This window comes from Eschscholzia californica, unplaced genomic scaffold, assembly GCF_041429995.1.
Source record: "Eschscholzia californica isolate CP2 unplaced genomic scaffold, dmEscCali1.0.p SCAF_4, whole genome shotgun sequence".
Classification (NCBI taxonomy): Eukaryota; Viridiplantae; Streptophyta; class Magnoliopsida; order Ranunculales; family Papaveraceae; genus Eschscholzia; species Eschscholzia californica.
Window position 1 is genome coordinate 55080621 of NW_028238461.1, and position 21876 is coordinate 55102496.

The 21876-nt window shown below is 36.6% G+C and overlaps 4 protein-coding genes across 9 annotated transcripts; 2 read left to right on the forward strand and 2 right to left on the reverse strand.

Moving 5' to 3' along the window:
* Positions 1-836: 836 nt before the first annotated feature.
* On the reverse strand, positions 837-4873 carry LOC147546390 (UDP-Glycosyltransferase superfamily protein). 5 transcript variants are annotated; one of them, XM_086674011.1, is made up of 4 exons: positions 4343-4873; positions 3768-3950; positions 3006-3131; positions 837-1836 (listed from the first exon to the last, which is right to left on the reverse strand). In XM_086674011.1, exons 3-4 carry the CDS (start codon positions 3058-3060, stop codon positions 923-925), a joined length of 969 nt encoding a protein of 322 aa, XP_086530137.1. In that variant the 5' UTR covers positions 3061-3131; positions 3768-3950; positions 4343-4873; the 3' UTR covers positions 837-922. The 5 variants fall into 5 exon arrangements, with proteins under 5 accessions (XP_086530137.1, XP_086530136.1, XP_086530138.1 ...); XM_086674010.1 differs by having other exon boundaries at positions 1941-3131; XM_086674012.1 differs by lacking the exon at positions 3768-3950.
* Positions 4481-11593, reverse strand: LOC147546391 (phosphoglycerate kinase, cytosolic-like). 2 transcript variants are annotated; one of them, XM_086674009.1, is made up of 14 exons: positions 11314-11593; positions 11048-11212; positions 10914-10963; positions 9823-10096; positions 9112-9455; positions 8214-8499; positions 7361-7428; positions 6793-7044; positions 6499-6574; positions 5820-5896; positions 5697-5746; positions 5484-5568; positions 5112-5210; positions 4481-4873 (listed from the first exon to the last, which is right to left on the reverse strand). In XM_086674009.1, exons 2-14 carry the CDS (start codon positions 11196-11198, stop codon positions 4640-4642), a joined length of 2046 nt encoding a protein of 681 aa, XP_086530135.1. In that variant the 5' UTR covers positions 11199-11212; positions 11314-11593; the 3' UTR covers positions 4481-4639. The 2 variants fall into 2 exon arrangements, with proteins under 2 accessions (XP_086530135.1, XP_086530134.1); XM_086674008.1 differs by having other exon boundaries at positions 7361-7440; positions 11314-11399.
* Positions 11594-11617: 24 nt separating this feature from the next.
* On the forward strand, positions 11618-16023 carry LOC147546392 (membrane magnesium transporter-like). The gene is made up of 4 exons (XM_086674016.1): positions 11618-11735; positions 11836-11888; positions 11994-12094; positions 13763-16023. Exons 1-4 carry the CDS (start codon positions 11675-11677, stop codon positions 13854-13856), a joined length of 309 nt encoding a protein of 102 aa, XP_086530142.1. The 5' UTR covers positions 11618-11674; the 3' UTR covers positions 13857-16023.
* A 960-nt stretch (positions 16024-16983) lies between these two features.
* LOC147546393 (transcription factor-like protein DPB) lies at positions 16984-21241 on the forward strand. The gene is made up of 9 exons (XM_086634124.1): positions 16984-17442; positions 17987-18069; positions 18175-18218; positions 18853-18915; positions 19002-19151; positions 19243-19311; positions 19764-19862; positions 20443-20513; positions 20625-21241. Exons 1-9 carry the CDS (start codon positions 17210-17212, stop codon positions 20869-20871), a joined length of 1059 nt encoding a protein of 352 aa, XP_086490250.1. The 5' UTR covers positions 16984-17209; the 3' UTR covers positions 20872-21241.
* The last annotated feature ends 635 nt before the right edge of the window (positions 21242-21876 follow it).

Below are 21876 nucleotides of genomic sequence, written 5' to 3' on the forward strand. Positions count from 1 at the left end.
TTTTTTTTTTTTTAAACTCTCTCTCTCTCTACAGATCTAGAGAGAGAGAGAGAGTTTAAAAAAAAAAAAAAAATTTTGTAGAGAGAGAGAGAATAAAAAAAAAAATTTGAAGGTCGCCGGCCGGAAGTTTGGCCGGCCGGCGACCTCACCGGAGAAGATGATGATGTGGCGTGGTCCAATGTGGGTGAAATACACCTTTAAAGGGGTTTTTTTTCACCCATTCAAAGAGGGGGGCCCTTTAACCAAGCTAAGTCAAAGGCTTTTTACTAAGTCAACGAAACTATGGGGAGGCCTTTTAACAAAAACGGGGAGGCCTTTTAAAATCTCCCTAGTTATTTTTGTTGAAGATAGTGGCTCAACAGTTTTCTTATCTAGTAAAAAAAGATCAACTTCAACAAAAAAAAAAAAGTAAAAAAAGATCAGAAATATTTTTCCTATAATATCATTAACATAATCTAAAGCCTACTGTGGAACTATCTCATCAAAAAAAAAACCTACTATGGAACTATTTTTCGACAAAAGTTGATTACATTACATCTGTCCTTTTGCCTTCCACCTTAAGTAAAGAACAATTCATTCTAACAAAAATCATTTTCACAAAGACTATGACAAAACCCAAAAGACAATAGTTAGTGTTTTTACTTTATGAAAATCACACTTCATGCTAATGTGTAAAAATTACAAGTTGATTCACATAAAAGTACATTGGCTTGACTTTTCCTTTTTACCCAAAACAACAAGAGTTGTGTTTGTTTCCTTTTGGCTGTCTTAATAGGATTCTCTAGACCTGTATAGTTTGAAGCAGTAATGGATTTAAAATCAACAATAATTGACCATTTTTAGGTGCTAACCCAAAATGTTCCATTTCATACAAATATATGGTCAAACCAAGATGAGTTTTCCATTTTCAATCGCTAATAAATTACATAACTGCGTCCCAACTTTTCCGACAAATCTGAACCGTCAGATCATCAACGAACGCATTAAAATTCATCTCTGATGATCCATCATCTTTTGATGCATTTGTTAAAGCCTTTCTCACTTCATTAATTTCCTTCCTAAACTCTTCCCCCTGTTTATAATCCATCAAACGGTTGATTTTCTCCGAAACTTCCTTCCTCGTGATACTCTTCCGTCCATTAATATCAAGGCCGATCCTCCAATCATCAACCACTAATTTCCTATTCGTAAACTGATCCGTCAACAAAGGAAAACATAGTATAGGCACCCCACACCAAATACTTTCTAATATAGAATTCCACCCACAGTGGGTCAGAAACCCGCCGACTGCCGGATGTGACAAAACCGCAATCTGGCAACACCATTGTACAATTATCCCTCTGTCTTCACTTTCTTTTACGAACCCATCGGGTAACGGGTTGGGTTCATCCGAGCTAACAACATCGGGCCGGAGCACAAACACAAAATTCACTTTGCTAAGTAATAACCCATGGGCTATTTCCGTTAAGTCCTTTTTACTAATATGAGCATAGCTACCAAATGATATATACAAGACCGACCCGTTTGGTTTCGTGTGGAGCCACTGGCTACAATCGGACTCGGCCCATAAGCTTGTAGCAACCTTACTTTTAGTCGGAAAAATCGGCCCAATCGAGTAAAATGGTTTCTCCATTTGTAGTGCTGAAATTGTTTCTGCTTCGAGTTCTTGAATCGTGTTACATATAACAAAATCAGCTCCTTTCACGTCATCAAAGGCTTTAAAGATTATTTGATGACATACCGTTGTTAAATCAGTTTCTTGTAGATATGACATTAGATCAGTCGGCTCTATTGCCGGAACACCTGGTATGTAGTTTATCGTATCTTCGCGATTATCTGCATAAAATTGGATTCACATCACATGAAAACTTCAAATTCGAAATAGAAAAGAAGCAAACATGATCTATATTCATATGTATTTATACATATAACTTACTTACCGTTAGAGCCGAAGTGACCATTTTTCCTTAGAAGATCCAGATGATAGTAAAGCGAGAAAACTAAAGCAGGTTCTGTCCAAAAAGAAATATAGAGAAGGCCAAGTTTTTTGGCCACCATGGATGGCCACACAAAAAATGTATCCGCAATTAAACAAGTCACAGGTGTTGAAGAATCTATCGATTGTTTCATAATCTTTCGTACGAGTTCTTCGACATGAGCCGAGAATACATGTAATAAAGAAGCCATGAATTGATCATGGTTGATAGACCGATCGAATTCAAGTGGAAGACCATCGCTAACGGTATAATAATTGACGTCTAGACCTGATTTACATGCACTATCAAAAATGTTATCATTGAGAGAATGATTTGATTGAGCTTTAGTGATTTGATGGTGGATTGATTGAGTATTAATGAAAGAGATTGTGAAACCCTTTGATGCAAGTTTGATAGCAAGATGAACGGATGGGATCACATGGCCTTGAAGAGGGTAAGGAACAAATATGGCATGAGGTTTCTTCTGTTTGTTTGTTGCCATTTTGTTCTGGTGTGGTGATTTGTTAATTCTCCTGAATGAGGGAGAAAAACAAATGACAGAGAAAAGAAGATCTAAATTCTCCCTAGAGAGAGAAAAGAAGATCTAAATTCTCCCTAGAGAGAGAAAATGAGATCTGAAATTCTCCTAGAGAGAGAAAACAGATATAGGAAATTTGAAAGGTATTGACTAAGTCATATATATAATCAAAACAGATGATTCTGGTATCATTTAAATCGCCTACCTTTTTGTAACAGAAAATGATATCATGTGGGGGAGCCTGAGGAATAATATAATCTTTTAGAGCAATTTGTCCAAAGACTCCATAGTCCATAGTTATCAACAATTAAACAAAATGGCCCTAATTTTCACATTAGTTATAAACAAGCGGAATACTGATTTAAAATGGAAAAATGAAAAACTTAAATTAAAAAAAACACATGAAAGCAATATTGAGATAATAATAACACGTAAAATGAGCAACTTAAATCTAAAACGAAAACAAATGGAAAACGAAAAAAAACATGTACCTGTTGTACTCTCAGTCGTCAAATGCCATGCCAAAAGACTAGCGACATGCCTCATCACTTCATACTATGTCGCTAAGTGTAGCCACCTTATTATATGTGGCCTGTGTTGACACAGACAGGTACAACCTGCAACATCAAATTTTTGTTGAATTCAACCCTAAAAGTACTGATCTCAAAACGTTGAATATCAAGCCAATCCAGAATAAAATGACAGTTAACAAAACTGCAGAATTTGTAGAAGATTGTAGGAATAACAAGGTTTGATCAAACTTATTCGGTACATCAGGCCGCCACGATTTATGATGTGTCTCTCTCAGTCCAAACAACCGCCAAAACAGTTTGCGGTCGTTTTTTATGAGGCAAACTTCAGAGTGTGTGGTTAAGCCCAGTAACTATAAGGATTTCGACACCACTTTGGCATGAATGAAGGGACCTACTCCAATCTCACTTTTTCGATGTCTACAATAATGATTACTAGTGCCAATTACTAAATATGATGAGATATACTTAACAATCTATGGATATTAGCAATACATTGTCATATATAAAGAGAAAACTGAAAACATTAGCAAACAATGGATGTCCATACATGGCAAAGAAAAGCTATTGGGGTCAACCAGCTCTCCAAACAGCAAGGCGTAAGTCAAAAACTCAAGAACCATTGTCCGACCGAACACTAAGTCGCAAGGGGTTGTCTGTTGTCACTAGCATATGTAAGAAAATTAATCAGAAGTTACATGGAAACCAGGTTTCAGGTGATACCTGAAGCATCTCCCCAAATCCAAATGAGCATAATCAGGTCCAGTAGATCCAATTCGAACACAAGTTTATGCCCCTCATTCAAGTCCTACATTTACTTTGTAGAGAGCTATCAATAGAGCAAAACTACTAAAGATAGTATCTCGGAGTAAATTGAACTAGTAGAATCTACTGTCCTATTGCTTCCTATGGATTAGAGGATACAATATAAGATAAGACACAAATATGTTTGTGATAGCTCCTTCTTTATGAACAGAAGTTTATTTGAATTAAGAGAGAAGGCATAACATCAGAAGAAATAATCATTGTGACTCCATCTAGTCTTTGTATTTCAGTATAAACGTAAAGTAAAGTTATCTTCTCTCCCTCAGAAAGAATCCCAATTTGGGATTCATTTTTGTGTACGAGAAAGCGAATTAGCCTAAATGACTTACAAAAAATCTTAAGTTCATACGAAAAGACTACCTGAAGTCCCGAACAAACCTTTAGATTTATAAATAATTTCAACTTGAAAACATTTAGACTTTGCAACTATTGCAGAGGCAAGAAGTTTTACTTGAGAGAAGTGATCGAGATACCTTGAGATATGAAGATAATTGGTCGACTGAAGTACTCTTTGTTCTTTCCTTCTCCCTTGCAACGGAAGATAAGCTGAAAACCGATGCTATTACGGTAGGTGGTTTATCTGTTTAGATATTTTATACGACAAAATTACGTTGACAAAATTTATGCTAGATCAACCCAGGAAAAAGGATTCTCGTAACAGTGTAACATTGAATATCAGATATTTAGATGACTACTATAGTTAAAACCAGCTAGTAAATGATCTTTGTTACTTGTAACAAAACTGAAGAGCACATATTACAGGAAGTTATTCACAAGGTTTTATCAACTTTTGAAATCATTAATCTGTACATGGGGCAGCCACGATCCATGACGTGTTTTTCCCAATCCGTACGAACACCGAAAGGGTTCTCCTCCATCCATCCTCTTCTATTAATTTCGTCATCTGCTTCATTTTTCACAATGGCAAGTTTCCCCTTGCCATACACCATAAATTGTTCTTTCATCCTCATTGCAACTTCTTCAATATCAGATTGGAGAAAGACCTAAAAGTTCAAGATTTCTAATCAATACTACCGCCTTTTCCAGTTCACAAACCTAAATTTTTGAAGTTATATTCATCATCATAACCAACATCTGTTCGACTCTCGTTACCAAAATAAGGATATTGGGCAGCTACCACTAGAACTCTAGATGTTATCAACAATGGCTAAAACAATTCGCTGTTACATAAGAAAATAACTTTGGTCATCAAGGATGAGAAAAAAGAACTGAAAGAAGTACCTTTCCACCAGATGTTAGCAGATCTGAAATTGCTTCAACAAGCGATCTCTGCAACATTCTCCATCTATGTTCTGGTTGGTTGAAGTCAGGGTTTGGGCACTATTTAAAAAGGTTTGTGCTTAAGTTCAAAAATATATCTAAATTGCAAAATTAAGCAGCAAATATGGTACCGCCTGCAGAAAAAGTGGACTAACACTAAGCAAGAAAAACTGTTTTTTCCTCTATGAGTTTAACTGATTCGAGATACGGTTTCTGTAGTCCAAATAAATTTACTGTTTTCTAAAAAGTTTCTAACAAAGAGATAGTTGAAAACAATAGTATACTTCAAAAAAAAATACTTAAAACAAATAGTACATAAGATGCATAGATTACTTGTATCGACACAAGAACCAACTCTCCAGGGTAGCTAGCAACTATGGACCTGAATGCCGATGTCGCATTGGTTGCAATGAAGTATCTAAAACAGACAGGATCGATTCAGTGACACATGCAGTGATTAACGTGAAGAAGAAAACGTGCTTATAAAGATGCATAAAGAACTTACCCTTTTTTTTTTCTTAACTTTCAACAAAAAAAAAACCTTACCCATTTTTCAGTCCAGATTGAAGAACAGAGGCTAGACAACGCTTTACGAGCTGCATATGTTTGAAGCTGTCAAATTAAGCTAGCAAAACAAGAAAAGCGACAAACAAGTTATCAGTACTTCACCTTCTTATTAATCTCCAAACCAAGAAAGTTTACATCTGCTTGTTTTCTTGCCATGCCAAAGATAAATAAACCATTTCCTGCATTATCACCACACACTGTCAGGCTAATTACTTCATGCCCATGGAAGCCTCAATAATTTAATGCCCGAGTGCAGAAATGTGATGGATTAAAATCCTACTACAAAGAGTCCTGCTAAACTTTAACAACTCCATTTTACTAATATCAACAATTACTTAACATAGGCTGTACAGCAAACATCACGTAAGACTTCCGGGCTTGTCTGACTCATTTCATTTGCCTTTGCACTCGAGAATATTTTGCTTATGATGGGTACTCGAATGAGACAGTATCACTAAGAATTGATAAACCCCAATACTGAGAAAGGTTCAAATTGTTCCTTGAGTCCACTAAAGCATTCTAAAGCAAACTTTTGATCAATTGTGGAGGTGCCCGAATCCTGAATGTAAATTTATCTTTTCCAATAAAGTATGCAGTTCACTTCATGTCTTCATCTATATTTTACACATTTATGGGCTTCCAACTCAACGAATTAGCAATGAGTAAGATTCTCTTCGGCCATCAGGATCATTAACGAACTATGTTGCTACTGTCTGACTCTTAATTCAAGTAGCACACTTTAGCAACGCGCAAAAAACAAATACTTGTGGAAGAACAATACCGCTGCCAATATCAACTACTAAAGGTCGAGCAGGATCATGAAAAACAGAGCTCCAGTCAATCTCAAACGGGTATGCCTGCAAAGTGCATAGTAAGGAAAAAACTGAATTACGAGCGAGTTGCTATAACTGTGTTAAGCATCGTATAGCGGTGTAGCACATATATGAACATTGAACACCATCAAGATCATCACGGGAACATATAAAGCCACTTCAAAGACAAATTTTTAAGCTAAAATGCGGAGTTAGGAGTGCCAATCTCAAGGTGAAAATAGAAAATGAAGAAGTTTACATACTCTGTCTAAAGCTGCAACCCCTGGAAGTGTTCTTCCTTTGAGAAATTCCCATACAACTGAAGCATTTTCGTGCAAACTGCAAAAGGATAACGAAGTTGGTACCTGATTGATTGCCTTGCATGCAGCACTTCCAACAACAGTTACGGCGCAACCCTTTCTACTAGCTGCTTCAACAATTTCTGCCAACTTATGTGCTCCATGAGTGTCATGATCTGACATTCTAAACTTTGCAGGGCCAATCCATAAAATCTTCTGTACAACATTAGGTATTGTGAGCCAAATTAATTAAAAGATAAAGCCTCAGATGAAATTAGCTCAGACATTCTAAGCCAAACTAGTGTAACACGTCGTGACATCTTCTGAGGAAGATTGCTACATGAAAGGCATCTTAGAATGAATCCTTTGCTCGAGTATCCACTACCTGTTGGTAGACGGAGGAAGGGAAAGAATCCTCGACCCTCTCTGGTTTCCTACTTCATCAGAAGTGAGCTGCAATGTGTTTAGACTCTTTACACCTACTCCCCTATGACAAGAGCCACAAAGTCAAACAGATTGTATAGCTTTTTACCTTGCAATTTGAGAGGCAAGAGGATATCTCGTTGAAAGAATCCGGCCCAATATCAACAGGTTCCCAACCTAAAGAAAATTCTGAAAGAGTTAACAAAGATGGAGAATCGTTTTCTTCTCATCTCGACAAAGAAATGAAGAATTCAATAACAAAGCTATAGGAAGAAGTATAGTGACGTAAGTAAGAGCCATTTCAGCATCAAATTAAGGCTGAGGTTACAATTGTTTATTTATGGACAAGACTCAAGAGGACCTCTTATATCGTTGGAAGTGCTCTTTTTCATAAGCAACAGCTTCCCAATGTATTCTTTAGGAAGCAACTGAACAAATGCTTCTAAAAGCTTTTCTGAACGAAGTTGATTGCCAGAAAATAAAAAATCTATTATCTAAGTTTACCAAATACATACGGACCAACCAAAATAATGATTTCTAAGAAACACGACATATGTCAGAAGGAAATGTGGTAGCCTACAAGTATAGAAGAGAGTTGGATTGTCTGACTCTTCATCCTAAAATCCAAGTACATACACAAATGACTTATCCAAACATTGACAAATGGCTTGCTCTTTTAAAAATGTTCCAAAGAGTCCAAACTGTAGTCATTCTAATCTGTTGGATAAACACAGAGGAGCTAAAAAGAACTAGATTTCCATTATTTCAAATTAATTATTAAAAATTTTGAGACAGTCATGACGAGATAGGTATCCACCTTGACTATACAAGCCTTTCTTCAATACATGTAGGATGCTAATTTGTCTGACTTAGGTGAAGAACCAGAAGCGGTGAAATTGTTTGGTAACACCAAAAGAAAACCTCAAAAGAATAAAATTCAAGTGAAAGGATAAAAGGCTCACCATCCAAGATCCCGTTAGCAGGAAAAATTCGTGTCTGCTTTAAAAGGTGATTATTAATGCACCAAAAATCCTTTGGTAATATTACTTTTATGTTTCTTTCATGCACGAGCTGGACTATCTTCAAGGCGTACTCCATAACGCCAGGTTCTACAAAACTTAAAGGAACAGCCAGTCCTACAGCATTCATTATTTGAAATGCCATCATACCAACAAAAACCAAACCATCACATTTAGAAGCTAACAACTGAATGGCCTCCATTTTGTCAAGGAGATTACCCCCTCCGATCTGCATCAGATTTTCCAAATTCTTATCATGAGTAACCAGATGGAGCAAATGTTACAAGGAGGTCGTTTTCCTAAATATCATTTGAGTTAACACAATAAAACAATAAATAAATAAAAAGAAAGGAAAAAAAAAAAGATAACATCCTTAATGGCATTCTGAGAATAAGAATACAATTTAGAAAGGCAAGGAAGAGCAGACGCCAGAGAGGACTTTAAGCCTTACAAATGTCTTGCCAGAAGATAACTCAACGTGGAGCTAAGTAAAAGAACAGAACTTGTGTGGCAAACAGCAAATTTTAGAGTGCCTAGTTAAGTTTCTGAGCCTCTGACATTGTCAAAGCCCTCAAGATCTAAACTGCATACAAACAAAAATGCAAGCAGTAGGTGCTGAAACACCAGCTAACTGTGCGTTCACATTAATTAGCAATGACCAGATTGATAAAAACATTAAAAGGCGGGCTGGACCCTTATATGAATTTGCAGTTTCTACCACAATAAAAAAGGATAAAAAATAATGCAAATATATAAATATATGATTTGAGACCTCGTAGCTTATATAACATATGAGATATGTCAAATCTTGATAAGGATAAAAAATTACTTAAGGACTTACAATTGCAAAGTAAGGTTGTTTGGTGGTCCTCACAGCATCCACCATGTCACCTAGTTCCTTCTCAAAACAAAAACCAGCAACAGAGGCATAGCAATGGCGAGAAACACCAACAGTTGATGCAAGCATCTTATGTGACAGGGAAAAAGCGTCATTGACAAAGATGTCAACTCCTGACGACAATTTTTGGGCAAACACCGAACAATTTGCAAATTCATCCTTAAACTTGGAGAGATTCTCAAAAAGAAGAATATCTGCTGTACCACGTTCTTCCGCCTTGAGTTGAGTATTAACAGAAACCCAATTTGCTGGAACCACTTTGAGTTGGAGGACTGATGACAGGTGATCTGAAAGTGTACATCCAACAATGAGCAAAATATACATTTTAATTAAATATTCATGCATTAAAGATATGAATAAACAGAAGAGTTGATACACTGATCCAATATATCTAGAAACATTCTTTCCTTAAAATAACCAAAAGAATTTCATACTATTTTAATTAAACGGGCTAGGATAAACACAGTTTTCTTACAAAAGCATTTTAAACGAAAATATAATCATTTGAAAAAAATAACTAACTCTCCGTAAGAAAACCTGTCTTCTTAGATAAAGAAGTCAAATAGCCGATTGAAGCTGAATATCAAGAGCAATAGTAATCCATGAGACTATGACAGCTAAATCAACATCATCCAAACATTAAATACCACATACCTGCAAAACTCTCTGATGAGAGTAGGTGAGTTGTGCCCTTGGGTCGAGCCCAGCTACCGACTAAAAGGATTTTGGCACCACTTTGAGATAAATACTTGATCGTCGAAATGGAAGTTTTAACTGACGAAGCATTAGAGTGCAGCAACTGCTGAAGTAGAAGATCAGAATCAACGCGGATTAATACAACTTTCCCAAACAGCTCTTCCTTTGGAAACTTTTTAAGAGTCTGTACATGTATAGCTGCATCGAGTCGATCTTCATCCCAAAATATGGCCTGAAGGCAAGATCAAACCTAGCAAAATTAAACCAATGCCATGATCACCAAAGGAGCAAAAAGTGGGCCATAAAGTATCTACTTGATTTTTTTTTTCATGACGACAAATGTACTAATGAAAAGCATGTGAACTTGGAAAAAGCAGTGGTACTAGAATCCAAATGTAAGTTAATTATATCCTAAATTCATCATCGTATCACTTACTAATGAATTTGACGGAGTCATTCAGAAATTCACAAGGATTTAGACGATAGAGGTCAAAGCACTATGCGAGGAATGGGTGTTTGATGATCTTGATATTGACTAACAGTTCTAAAGATGTCCAAGAAATACTAAATAATTTATGTGTGGATCTTGTCGGGTGGTCTTGGGCCTCTTTCACCCCAAAAGCTAACTCAAGAGGTAAGGTTTTCCCCACTCTTAAAATTCACCCTCTGACCCTTCCACAACCAAGGTGGGATTATCCCAACAATCTCCCCTTACATATTGGCTTTTAACTTCAATAATTATTGGGTTGAGACTTGTTATACGCGGCCTTTGACACCATTGTTGGGTGATCTTACCCGAAAAAGCTATTAAAGAGGCAAGACTTCCCCTTCATTTATATCACGTGCCGCTTCACCATGGCGTACAAACAAATTATGTTACGATTGTTCAATTAGTCCAACACTACATTCAGGACGATCGACATCAGGATCTAGCAATTAGGCACGTAATTGACTAACTAAACTCAGTAAGATAACAAGTTGACATTTAGATAGTACCTCTGAGCAAAACTATCATTATAGAGCAAAACTACTACTACTAAAGATAGTACCTCGGAGCAAATTGAATGTTTTCTCGTATAATCTAATATCTCATTGCTTCCTGTGAATCAAAAGATACAAAATAAAGTAAGATAAACCCATCCCTATTTCTTTAAGAATAGAAATTAAGAATCCATAATATCACCTTGAACGGAAGATTTATGACATTTAGATATCTTCTTTTTGGGACGGTAATAATAACATGACCTATTCGGAATCCTATAATCATAACAACCACTTGATCCATGAAACAGAAGCATTGTTCCCCCTTGAATTAACTTCAGATTATGACTCATCTTCTCTCTTCTTTCTAATTGAACATAATAAGAACATTTTATATAATAACAAACAACAAAATGAAACTCAATTGAGAAGAACCACAAAATGAATACCTAGCCCTAATCAAAATACCTTCAGATTAAGCGAATGAAGAAAATTAGTCAGTTCAAGTTTCCCTTTTCCCTCGTTTTTCTTCTTCTTTTTTCCCTCGCGATAGAAGATAAGCGGAGAAACGACGCTATTAAAATGGACTATTTTATAACGACGATATTGCCCCTAAGGAATACAGAAAATTACAATTACGAGGGGCGCCAACATTATTATGGCGGGTAAAGCCCGAATTCCCGTCCCTCGCTATATTCAAAATGAGAAAATGCACCGTTAGATTTCATGATCGTTGACACACTCAAGGTTATCGAGAATCAAACCAGAGAGGTCTTTTCTCTCTCTAGATTTCGATCTCTCAGTGAAGAAGAACAAAACTGAAGTATAAATGGGATTAGGGTTTATTGGGATCTCAATACTTGCTCACGCTGCTTATTCAACTGTACAATGTAAATTTCTTCTTAATGAATCAATCAGGGTTCATTGAAACTAGGGTTTTCTTTTTCAATTTCAGTTCTTGCTTGTTAAATTATCATATTCGTGTTGCAGATAGAGGTTTGCTGACGATCCTGGAAGAAGAATTATCAGGGCCTCCGATGAATGTAACGCGAGATTCTTTTTGGTTCAGCATAAATTATTAGGTTATGACTGATACAAATTTTGTTAAAATATGTGAATTGATTTTTCTAGGGTTTTTGAAATTTCAGGTCGTCTCTGAACTACTTTTAGGTTTTTTCTTATGTACGTCGGCGGGACTAACTGTGCCAGGGAGATTCCTATCCATACACCCTGATTCTGATGAGAACAGGTCTTACTTTTGTCTGTCTTTGAATTTTATACTTTGTTTTTACTGTTTTCTTTCATTTCTTCATCTTTTGATACTGAAATTTAACTGCATTTTCATACATGAAGCAAGTAAACTCTGAACTTTCAATGTGGCAAAAAAAAAGTGTAAGTTTTAATTTCCATTAGCGACTTGTAATGAATTCACTTATAAACAATGTCATGTTTAGGTTCAGGGAGTGGTGATTGTGTATAGAGTTAGGTTATATTTTGACTTCTTTTACAATTTGAAAGGAATGAAGAACTACGAACATTCGGCTCAATAACCACGTGTTGCTAGGGCCTAGGGTAAGTCATAGTTCCAATCTCTGGTTTATGCATTAACTTAACGAAACTATAGAAGTGGTGCAAGTGCTTCATGTGGTACTCGAGAAAGAAATGCATTTGAACCTTTCAAAAAAAATGCCACATAGAGCGATCTCTATGTTACGACTTCTTGTACTGTTCGGAGGATGGAATCAAATACCGAAGTCCGACCCAATGAGGCAATAATGATGCCGCCGGAGTAAATCCTCTTAACCCTAGGCTCAATTTCTGGGTTTAACTTAAGGGAACCGAAAACTACAATGTGGTGCAAGTGCTTCATGTGGTACCCGAGAAAGAAATTCCTTTGAACCTTTCACAAAAAAAGTGCCTTATTGATAACTAACAGCAAATGTTTGAGCACATGACTTGCTGAGAAAAACTCCGGTTCTTTAAAACTTGATATCGTTAAAAGGATCAACAATGCAATAAACAAGCAATCTATCCTTATGAATTACATGTTAAATATCTGTGGAAAAATGTAAAGCAAATGCTATGTCAGTCACAAAATTCAAGCTTTGGCTTTTTAGAATAAAGTTCCATAGCTAAGTGAGATAGTGAAATATGTTAACTAATAAATATATGAATACCATTAATTAACTCGCCAACAGATTCAGCAGTACTCATCTCTACTTCATTAGTATTGAACCGAACAAGATATGGGGGAAACAACATTATCTCTTGTTCATTCCTAAGTAATGAGTACCTCGGGAGTTAGTACCCTCACGTGTTAGGATAGGAAACGAGGCCGTAGACTAGTTAGGATTAGGGGTTCAGGACTATCTCTGGTAGTTTTATTGAAGCGTAACTGCATCAAAGCAGAGAGATGCTTAGGCAAATGGTTAGACTGTGGAACAGTGGAAGGCTCGCGGACAAGAACAGTAACTTATTTGCTGATGGTCTCGCTCTCGCATATAACAAGACTGTTGATTATTGGTTGAAATTTTCTCTCAAGTGTTTGTGGTCTGTTTTCCACTTTTCTGTTGTGAACTAGATTCTCCCGTCATGATTTTGGGAGTAAACTAATAGCATTTTATGAGATATTGTGGACTGAATTGAGGATTGAGGAAATTCACAAAAAGAGATTAGAAAAGAAAATCTCTCTTTACTTAAACTCGACTAAGAAGACTTATTTCCATTTTCATAGGCAATCTCTTTAAAGTGTATTTAGCTGTTTAACCATGTCTTATTATGTTGTTATGTTTTAAATATCAAATACTGAGACGAGATTTTGAATGGAAAGACCTACTCCTGCTATGCCCTTCTTATCTATTATTATTATGTCATTTGGCATGGTTTATAGAAAAGATATGTGAATTTTGTGATGCAGGACTGTCTTTTTGCCGGCCAATCTTGACTTTATGATCTTCAACCATCGAGGAAACATTTACCCATCAGATATAGATGTCAAACTCAAACATTAAGCAGCTGGAAAACAATGCTCCTGGTAGTCGATTTGAGCAAATTATTCATCCCAAACTCTCATCCATCAACCCGAATGAAAGGTTTCCTCAGATTACATAATATGCTTTATCTGTTTTGGATCATTTCATCTATTTCATCAATAGTTGCTCATTGTTTTTAGCTGTGATAACTGATAAGTATAGACAAGTCAATGAATTTGGTTATCTTCTGATATTTGTTTTAGGATTCATTGTTCAAGTTCAGTTATGCTCCGACAAATGTTTGGCTTGCATTAAGTTACGACGATACCTTCCAAAATAGGACAGCCTTTATTACACTAAAATATCAAGATAAAAATCTTGCTTTATGTGATTTCGGTGAGAGCTTTTTGAAAAAGAAAATTTAGGTTAACTGGATTTGTTCAATGTGGGTACTGTCCGTGTTAGATACTGAAGTATACATATCGAGGCAAAAAAATCTTCCTTGACTGATCTGTACTTTTTCCATATCTGGGTAGCATAGATTTTTTTTTCCCTTAAATACATGTTCTTTGAATCAATTACATTAGCTATTGATTCGTCAAATCCTCTGCCAAACAAAACTATCTAGGCCTAAATCTCTGTTTTCATTGTTTGCTATTTAGCTTACTGAGTAAACTCTGATTTTTGACCTGTAACTTTGTGTCTTTAAGTAGGGCTTGTCTCTTGCTGTTGTGGTACCTAAAGTGGACTTCTAAATATCTTTTTAATGTATTTCTTAGGGGGTCTTTGTTCTTTTATTGTTTGAATCTGACTTGTCTCGATATGAATCGTTTGACTGAGATTGATTGACCCAAGATCAACCCAAATTATCCATTTTGACGAGTCAGACACCACGAGACATAAATAAAACAAGCTCTCTGGAAGCTGCCTAGAGTCAATTTGGACCTCGAGTCAAGATTTCAGATCTGACTTTAGAAAAGATTAGTAATGTCTTTGTCAATTATAATACTTTCTGAAACAATAACTGTTAAGAGAGGATCTTCTCTCTTTTGTGTAACGGTAATAACTAACGGATTTTTCATAGTTCATGAAAACAAATCTTGTGCTTTAATCATTTTTACCCAATTCTAACATGAGAAACTAAGATATTTTCAGAAATATCTGTCGAGTTTTGGCATTTCTTTCTAAGTAATTTCATTTTTCTCTTTTTTCTTATTTTCATTTCTTCATGAAAGATAGCGATGTTTACGTACTACCTCTAGCTTCGTATTATTTGAAAGGACTGCACTTTGCTACGTATAACTTTTCGTTTATATATTTTTTGTCATTAATTTGGATAATTCTTGATAAATATTTAGATTTATCTGTACAAGTGAAGTGACTATTGAAGCTTGAAAATAGACTTGTCATAGGAACCCTAAAAGCTCATTCACATGCTTTGGTCGACCTTAGCTAATACCATTTCATTGCAATTTTATCATGACTTTAATCAACTCCCTCCCTCTATATATAGGGAGAATGTGAAAGTTCTTTTCAACTTCAAACATAGTTACTTTCATACATAAAAAGATCCAAACCAATTCAATTCTAGTCATGGCATCAAAGTCATCAAGAACTAATGGATGGACGAAAAATGGAATAGTAAAGCTAAAAGTGGTTGCAGAGAAACTACTACCAAGGAGTCTTTCTCATTCTAAAAGCCATGATTTTGATTATGATAAAGATTCATCTTCTGTTCCTGAAGATGTTAAGGTTGGTCATTTTGCAGTAATGGCGGTCAACGATGGAGAAACAAAGAGATTTATTGTTCCATTGAGTTACTTGACTCATCCTGCATTTAGAAAATTGTTAGAGCACGCCGAAGAGGAATTTGGGTTTGATCCTAATGGTGCTCTTAAGATTCCTTGTCGATCGAGCGACCTCGAAAGGATTTTGGTTGGGCAGTTGGAAGAAGATGAAAAAGAAGAGAAGAAGATGAGAGATGCTGACAATATTGGTTGGGAAACTTGCAAAAGTTCCATTGTTCAAAGTTGCTAGTTTAAACAAATAAATTAATTAAGAAATTAGATTATTTATTTTGTTTTGTAACTCAAATTAATATTCATTCATCTCTTATCTTCATCGATCAAATTGGTGATAATTTGTGATGTTTATTAGAAAATATTTGGAGGGTCAAAGTATGTTAAAATTCTTTTTGGTTGTTGAATAGTTGGAATTTTATATCTGTCAAAAAAGAAAAACAATTGTAAAAGATTTCGCTTTTCCGAATGGGGCCTAAGATCCTGAGTACTTTGAATCGAACCACGTTTTTTTCATTAAAAGAACAAGACACTATATCATGGGACAGTCTGATTTCTAATCTATTAGTCTAATTTCATTTAATATTCTAACTAAACATAGTTCTAATGAGGCTTCACCCTAGCCAAAGACAAAGATTTATCTTAAACATTAAAAGATTAAGACAAGACAACTAAAGAGAAGTGGGGACTAAACTTCACTCTCCAAAAGTCTTTCATGACATTTCACATTCATGTGCATAGTACCAAGTACTATGAGCTTCACGTTTCATCACTAGTTTTAATACTACACTCAACACATTCACTCTTCCACCTCCTTCCCTACATTAGAGAGTAGTCGATGTCAGACAACCCTTCCTCACAAACTTATCGGATAGAGAGGTGGAGCGATATCGGATAGAGTGGAGGTGCGACCACCACCACCATCTTTCTCCTCACGAGGTCTATCACCAACACCATCTCCACCCTCTCGGCCTCTCGCCCCAACTATTTTATTCGAAGTAGAGAACGTCAGACCAGGGCTCTCCTCCTTCCTGGTGAAGACCGTACCGCCCATACAAAATTTGAGGCCCATTCATCTTCTTTCCTGTTGTCTGCTTGAGGATTACCTTGGTCTACTTACATGACCCAAGTGAAGAAGTTGAGTGTGAGCCTGTGAGGTTTGTAAAACAGTTTGTGCCTATAAAATTTTTGTAAGAAAGTTCTGATCCAAAATTTAGGTGCTTACAGAGTTTCCTTGACCCAAAATTGTGTGGGGTTTTAATGTTGAGATTGGACATCAACTTTAATGTACTCCCATTAGAATCAACTGACTCGTGGCAGCCGCACAAAACTCTAAAAATCAACGGCAGAGATTTCATCTGCCTAGTACCCACATCTTCTTTCTTCCCTCCTAAAAAGTCCCGCTCGCGTGTAGTGGGAGAAAGAAGTGAGCGAGAAGAGAGAGAAAGAGAGTAGAATCCAAACCCACAGCAGCCGTAGATCTTTCTACTTTGTTCATCAATCTTCTTAGGGTCTAAAGTCTAACAACAGTTACTTCTGGTTTTCTTCCAAAATCAAGATCTTTACTGATTTGATTCAAAAAGTTAGTCCGAAATGGTTATTAAAGGTAGTAATCAAGAAAATGGAGGGAAGAAACCGGAAAGTTTTTCAAGGGGAGGGTTTTCTTCGATATCTGGTGGACAGTCGATTTCAACTAGTGGAAGTGTTGGTTCTCCGTCGAGTAGAATCGAAAATCCGATGTCTACACCAGTTAGTGAGAAAACTTTCAATAGATTTAATCATCTTGATATTCAAGGAGATGATATTGGATCTCAAAGCGCTGTTACGTGAGTTCTCTTTCCTTTTAATTAATTATATATATGAGCAATTGTTCTTCAAAGGGATTAGGGTTTTGGTGGATAATTTCTAAAAGAACTTATAAAGCTTAATTTGATAATTAAGTGTTTTAGTTAATTGTTTACGTTAGTATATAAGTTTCATTGGGGAAGAAAACCCTTGAATTATTGAAATTAGGGTGTCTGGGAGGCGGGTACGGCAAAACTTGTTTTAGTAGATAACGGGGAAAGTAAAGAAACCCTTCCTTCCCAGTCTACTCATGTTCATAGCTTGATCGGAGGTCAAGAGTGTGGTCCTGCGAAAAAAAAAAAAAAAAAAGCAATTTGCGTATCAAATGATACGCAAATTGCTCAGTATTGCTTCGCCATTACCGGAGCTGGACGAAATAGCTTAAGGGTAGAGCATAGTCTTGCCAAGGCTAAGGTTGAGAGTTCAAGTCCCTCCTTTCACTCCCGCCCTGTCCGTTTAGTTATTAGGGTTAGAGTTTTTCTTTCCACACACATTTTCAAAATGATAGTTTGTTGTTGTGAACAGAGGTAAGAAGAAGAAGAGAGTTCAGCATCGGGCGGTTGGAAGTGATAAAAGTGGAAGAGGACTACGCCAATTTAGTATGAAAGGTGATTCTCTTCTTTCGTTGGTATAGTTCTCATATTGGTTTTAGTCTTCATTTTCTTTGGAAGTTACTAACTCCGTGTATCTATCGTGTTTATTGTTGTATCTAGTCTGCGAGAAAGTGGAAAGCAAAGGAAGAACTACTTACAATGAGGTCGGTGATGTTTATGTTCATTACTAATAAACTTGTGGACACACTGAACTGATAAAGCTTTTGATAGTTTCAATTTTAGTTGACAGACCTTGTGGCTACACTGAATGGTCACAATTTTCCCTAACAACCGACACAGGAGAGGATAGGCAGTCAAGATTTAAACCTTTTGCATTTGAAACTATTTTGGATGTATAGGTACGGAATATGTAGCATGGACGTCCTATGTTTTGGCGTAGGGCCCGATTTACATCCATCAGTCTAAACAACTCTTGAGTATGTGCATTTCAAAGTAAACAAGATACTTTGATCGCCTTATATGTGCAAAAGTAGTAAAGACATAGAAAGTAAAAATTTTATGCAGTTTTAATTTCCATCACCAGGATGTTCAAGTGTACGTACATTAGCTGACATACATACGTGGTGTTTAGACAACAACCTACGTGCTTAAATTCGAAAAAGTTACTACTTTGCTGTTGTCTAATTACATTATCTTCTATGACCTGATGTCCTTAATCCGATCCAGTATTAATTTTTAATTTTATTATTAGGCAGTCCTATTGTCGTGGATGGTTTTAACTGTTCATTAAAGTATTTAGTATATGTGTCTTAACTTGAGAGTTCACACGTATCCCAGGTTGCAGATGAACTTGTAGCTGAATTTTCAGATCCTAGCAATGGTGTGGGAACCCCAGATCAGGTACGACTAGACCAATATAAGAACCAATATCGAAATGTTATTATCTCATGGCAAGTACCGCCTAATTAAAGTCCGTTTCTTTGCAGCACCAATATGACGAGAAAAATATAAGGCGTAGGGTTTATGATGCCCTAAATGTTCTTATGGCAATGGATATTATATCTAAGGATAAAAGTAGAGAGATACAATGGAAAGGTCTGCCTCGCACTGGCCCAAATGATATTGAAGAACTCAAGGTATGAGCATAAGTTTTGCAACGATGGGATGTTGGTTGCCTTGGTATATCTTACTTTACATGATTGTTAATCGTAACTTTAAATATTGTAGGCTGAACGTCTTGCGCTAAGAAGTAGGACAGAGAAGAAAGCTGCATATCTGCAAGAACTAGAGGAACAAGTAAGATATCCAATAAACATTATTTGCTTTTATGTTTAAAAAGTGGCATGAGATGCGCATGCCTCGAGGCGAAATACAAGTGTACCGCATAATCTGTCAGATTCGGCTGACTCGGCCGAGTAACTTGGAACTTGGCTTGGGCTCAGGGGTAGATAAATATAGTATTGACACAATAAAGTACTATTATTGTGTAGAATATTACATTAAGATATATGAAATTGAAGGTACGTCCCTTTAATGGAACGAGGAACTGCCTCGCGCAGTCGAAGAAAACCGCATCGAGACAGAAAATCGCTTTTTTAAACATATCCCTAATGATTGTATTCTCTATATATAACTGCTTTTTTATTTGTTCTGATGTTTGTTATAAATGGTATTTAATGTGATTCCCTTTTGGAAAAGTAGCTGGATGACCGTGGCTTTTCACTAACCTGTCAATGCTGTCTTTTAAGTTTGTAGGCCTTCAGAACCTGATACAACGGAATGAGCAATTATATTGTTCAGGAAATGAACCTTCCGGCGGTGTGCCTTTACCATTTATACTTGTTCAGGTGTTACTCCTTTGCTCTTTTTCGTTTTCCCGTGGTTATATAATTGTATGTTCTTCTAACCTCCAATCATGGGCATATCTACTAGTTCACATCCAATTGTCCAAAGAACGTTTTAAATCATTATTTGGCACTGCTGTTTTTTCTATCTTGAACTTCAACGGTTCAACCATATTTGCAGGTTTCAGCATCCATACCTATAACTATATCCTTGTTTTTTATTCATAAGAGTGAGATTTGTTAAGAGAGAAGAGGTATGATAGGATGTTCTTCCACAGTTCCACTTGAGTGATTCATGGAGATTGGGCAAAACCTAATAAATGCCGTTCACATCTTTCCTGACACACATACACTAGCAGATCTAGACAATGTAGTCTAACCAAATTTGAGTGCTGAAGTTGAGAGCTAGAGCATGCAAGATTCTTGGTGGAAGACAACTAGTCGAACATGGTTATGGAACACACTCGTGTGCTATGTGATGCTAGACAACAGTCTTCCCAAATTTAGTGATTGCAATTTATGTTGCCTACGAAAACTAGAATCCCTGATATTTGGTTCCTTTCTTTATGTATTTGAATTTTAGACGCGCCCACATGCAACTGTCGAGGTGGAAATCTCAGAGGATATGCAGTTGGTGCATTTCGACTTCAACACGTACGTACAAACAATCTAGCATTTCGGGAACCATTCCATCACCCTCATTGTCTTTCCAACTATAATTGCAAGTCTAATTCAATGACTAATTTCTTGGGTTATAATATGCAGAACTCCTTTTGAGCTACATGATGACACTTATGTCCTCAAGTCAATGCGATTCAATGAAATATCAGAGACGAACGGTGGTACTCAAGAATCTGTTACAAACGGAGGTGAGGGTTCAAATGTGCCTGGCATATACCAACCCTCAATACCATCACGTCCGATGCACTCAAACACTGCAGTTAGGCCTCATCCGAGTTCTCCTCCCTTTCCTGGAATACTAAAATCCCGTGCCAAGTATGAAGAGGTCTAACTTGAAGTTCTTTCATCTTGGTATTTAGCAGCTATTCTCTTTCTTTTTGTGCATTATGTAAATTAGTTTGGGAAAACTGGGTGGATTCTCATACATCTGAAAGCTATCCTCTTAGATAGCTCTCCAAAATTTTCAGAGGCGGGTCTAGTCTTGAAAAATACCCAGGTTCTGAAGAAGATTATGCAATTACTCAAGTCATTGGTTCTTGAACAAACGGGTAGGCATCTTCTGCAACTATTTTTTGTATTGTCTTATACAACATACACAAAGCTTGTCTCAGTGTTCAACTTCGTATTCTCTTCTTACCGTGGTTCATTCCTTCTTAAAAAGAATAGTACAAACAGATGAAATGAAGTTTTTATGAATTAAACAGTTTGACTTTTTTTTTTTTTTTTTATCTTTCTTCTGTTTTGTGTCTTTGGCATTAAGCTTCACAGGTCTGATATATCTGAATCAACAAGAGCCCGTCTCTAGGAACTCCCACTTGAACCACATGAGAGAGAACCAAGGGTTTCTCTCTCCTCTCACATGTTCAGTCACGTGGAGAGAGAAACCAGGGCTTATCTCATATGCGGGGTTCAAGTGAGAGTCCTAGGAGGCGGGTTGAGTATACTTTTTGGATTTGAATGGGGGGAACCCAACCGACTTCCCCCAGTTTTTGTTTTCCGACTCAGAGCATCAGATTGCAGGGAGGAGTTTTGATCATCTTATATGTTTGTCTACACTGTCTCAACCTGGGTTAGTTACTCGAGTGTATGGAATATTTGTTTTTGTCATTTAAACTATTGAGAAAACAACACATGTGAAATATATATGACTAGGCATAAGGTGAGTCTAGGAGCGGAAAATGGAAATAGTGTTGTTCAAAATGGTGGCGGTATTGGCAGGCTTGCTCCTGGGACAGGCATAACACTGTTGAGACTGGGGGTTGTTCGAAGCTACTTGTTTGATGATATAATTCACATGATTTTAATAGAATGGCAACGAAAAGAAATAATAACAGAA

Coding starts and splice junctions, on each gene's coding strand:
- LOC147546390 (XM_086674010.1), bottom strand. CDS start 2,478: ATGGCAACAAACAAACAGAAGAAACCTCATGCCATATTTGTTCCTTAC. Junction 1,837..1,940: donor TGGTCACTTCGGCTCTAACG/GTAAGTAAGTTA, acceptor AATTTTATGCAG/ATAATCGCGAAGATACGATA.
- LOC147546391 (XM_086674008.1), bottom strand. CDS start 11,198: ATGAGTCATAATCTGAAGTTAATTCAAGGGGGAACAATGCTTCTGTTT. Junction 7,045..7,360: donor CTTGCCTCTCAAATTGCAAG/GTAAAAAGCTAT, acceptor AATGTTGTACAG/AAGATTTTATGGATTGGCCC. Junction 6,575..6,792: donor GGGTTGCAGCTTTAGACAGA/GTATGTAAACTT, acceptor TGCACTTTGCAG/GCATACCCGTTTGAGATTGA.
- LOC147546392 (XM_086674016.1), top strand. CDS start 11,675: ATGGGATTAGGGTTTATTGGGATCTCAATACTTGCTCACGCTGCTTAT. Junction 11,736..11,835: donor TGCTTATTCAACTGTACAAT/GTAAATTTCTTC, acceptor TTCGTGTTGCAG/ATAGAGGTTTGCTGACGATC. Junction 12,095..13,762: donor CCTGATTCTGATGAGAACAG/GTCTTACTTTTG, acceptor TTTGTGATGCAG/GACTGTCTTTTTGCCGGCCA.
- LOC147546393 (XM_086634124.1), top strand. CDS start 17,210: ATGGTTATTAAAGGTAGTAATCAAGAAAATGGAGGGAAGAAACCGGAA. Junction 17,443..17,986: donor GGATCTCAAAGCGCTGTTAC/GTGAGTTCTCTT, acceptor TGTTGTGAACAG/AGGTAAGAAGAAGAAGAGAG. Junction 19,152..19,242: donor ATGATATTGAAGAACTCAAG/GTATGAGCATAA, acceptor TAAATATTGTAG/GCTGAACGTCTTGCGCTAAG.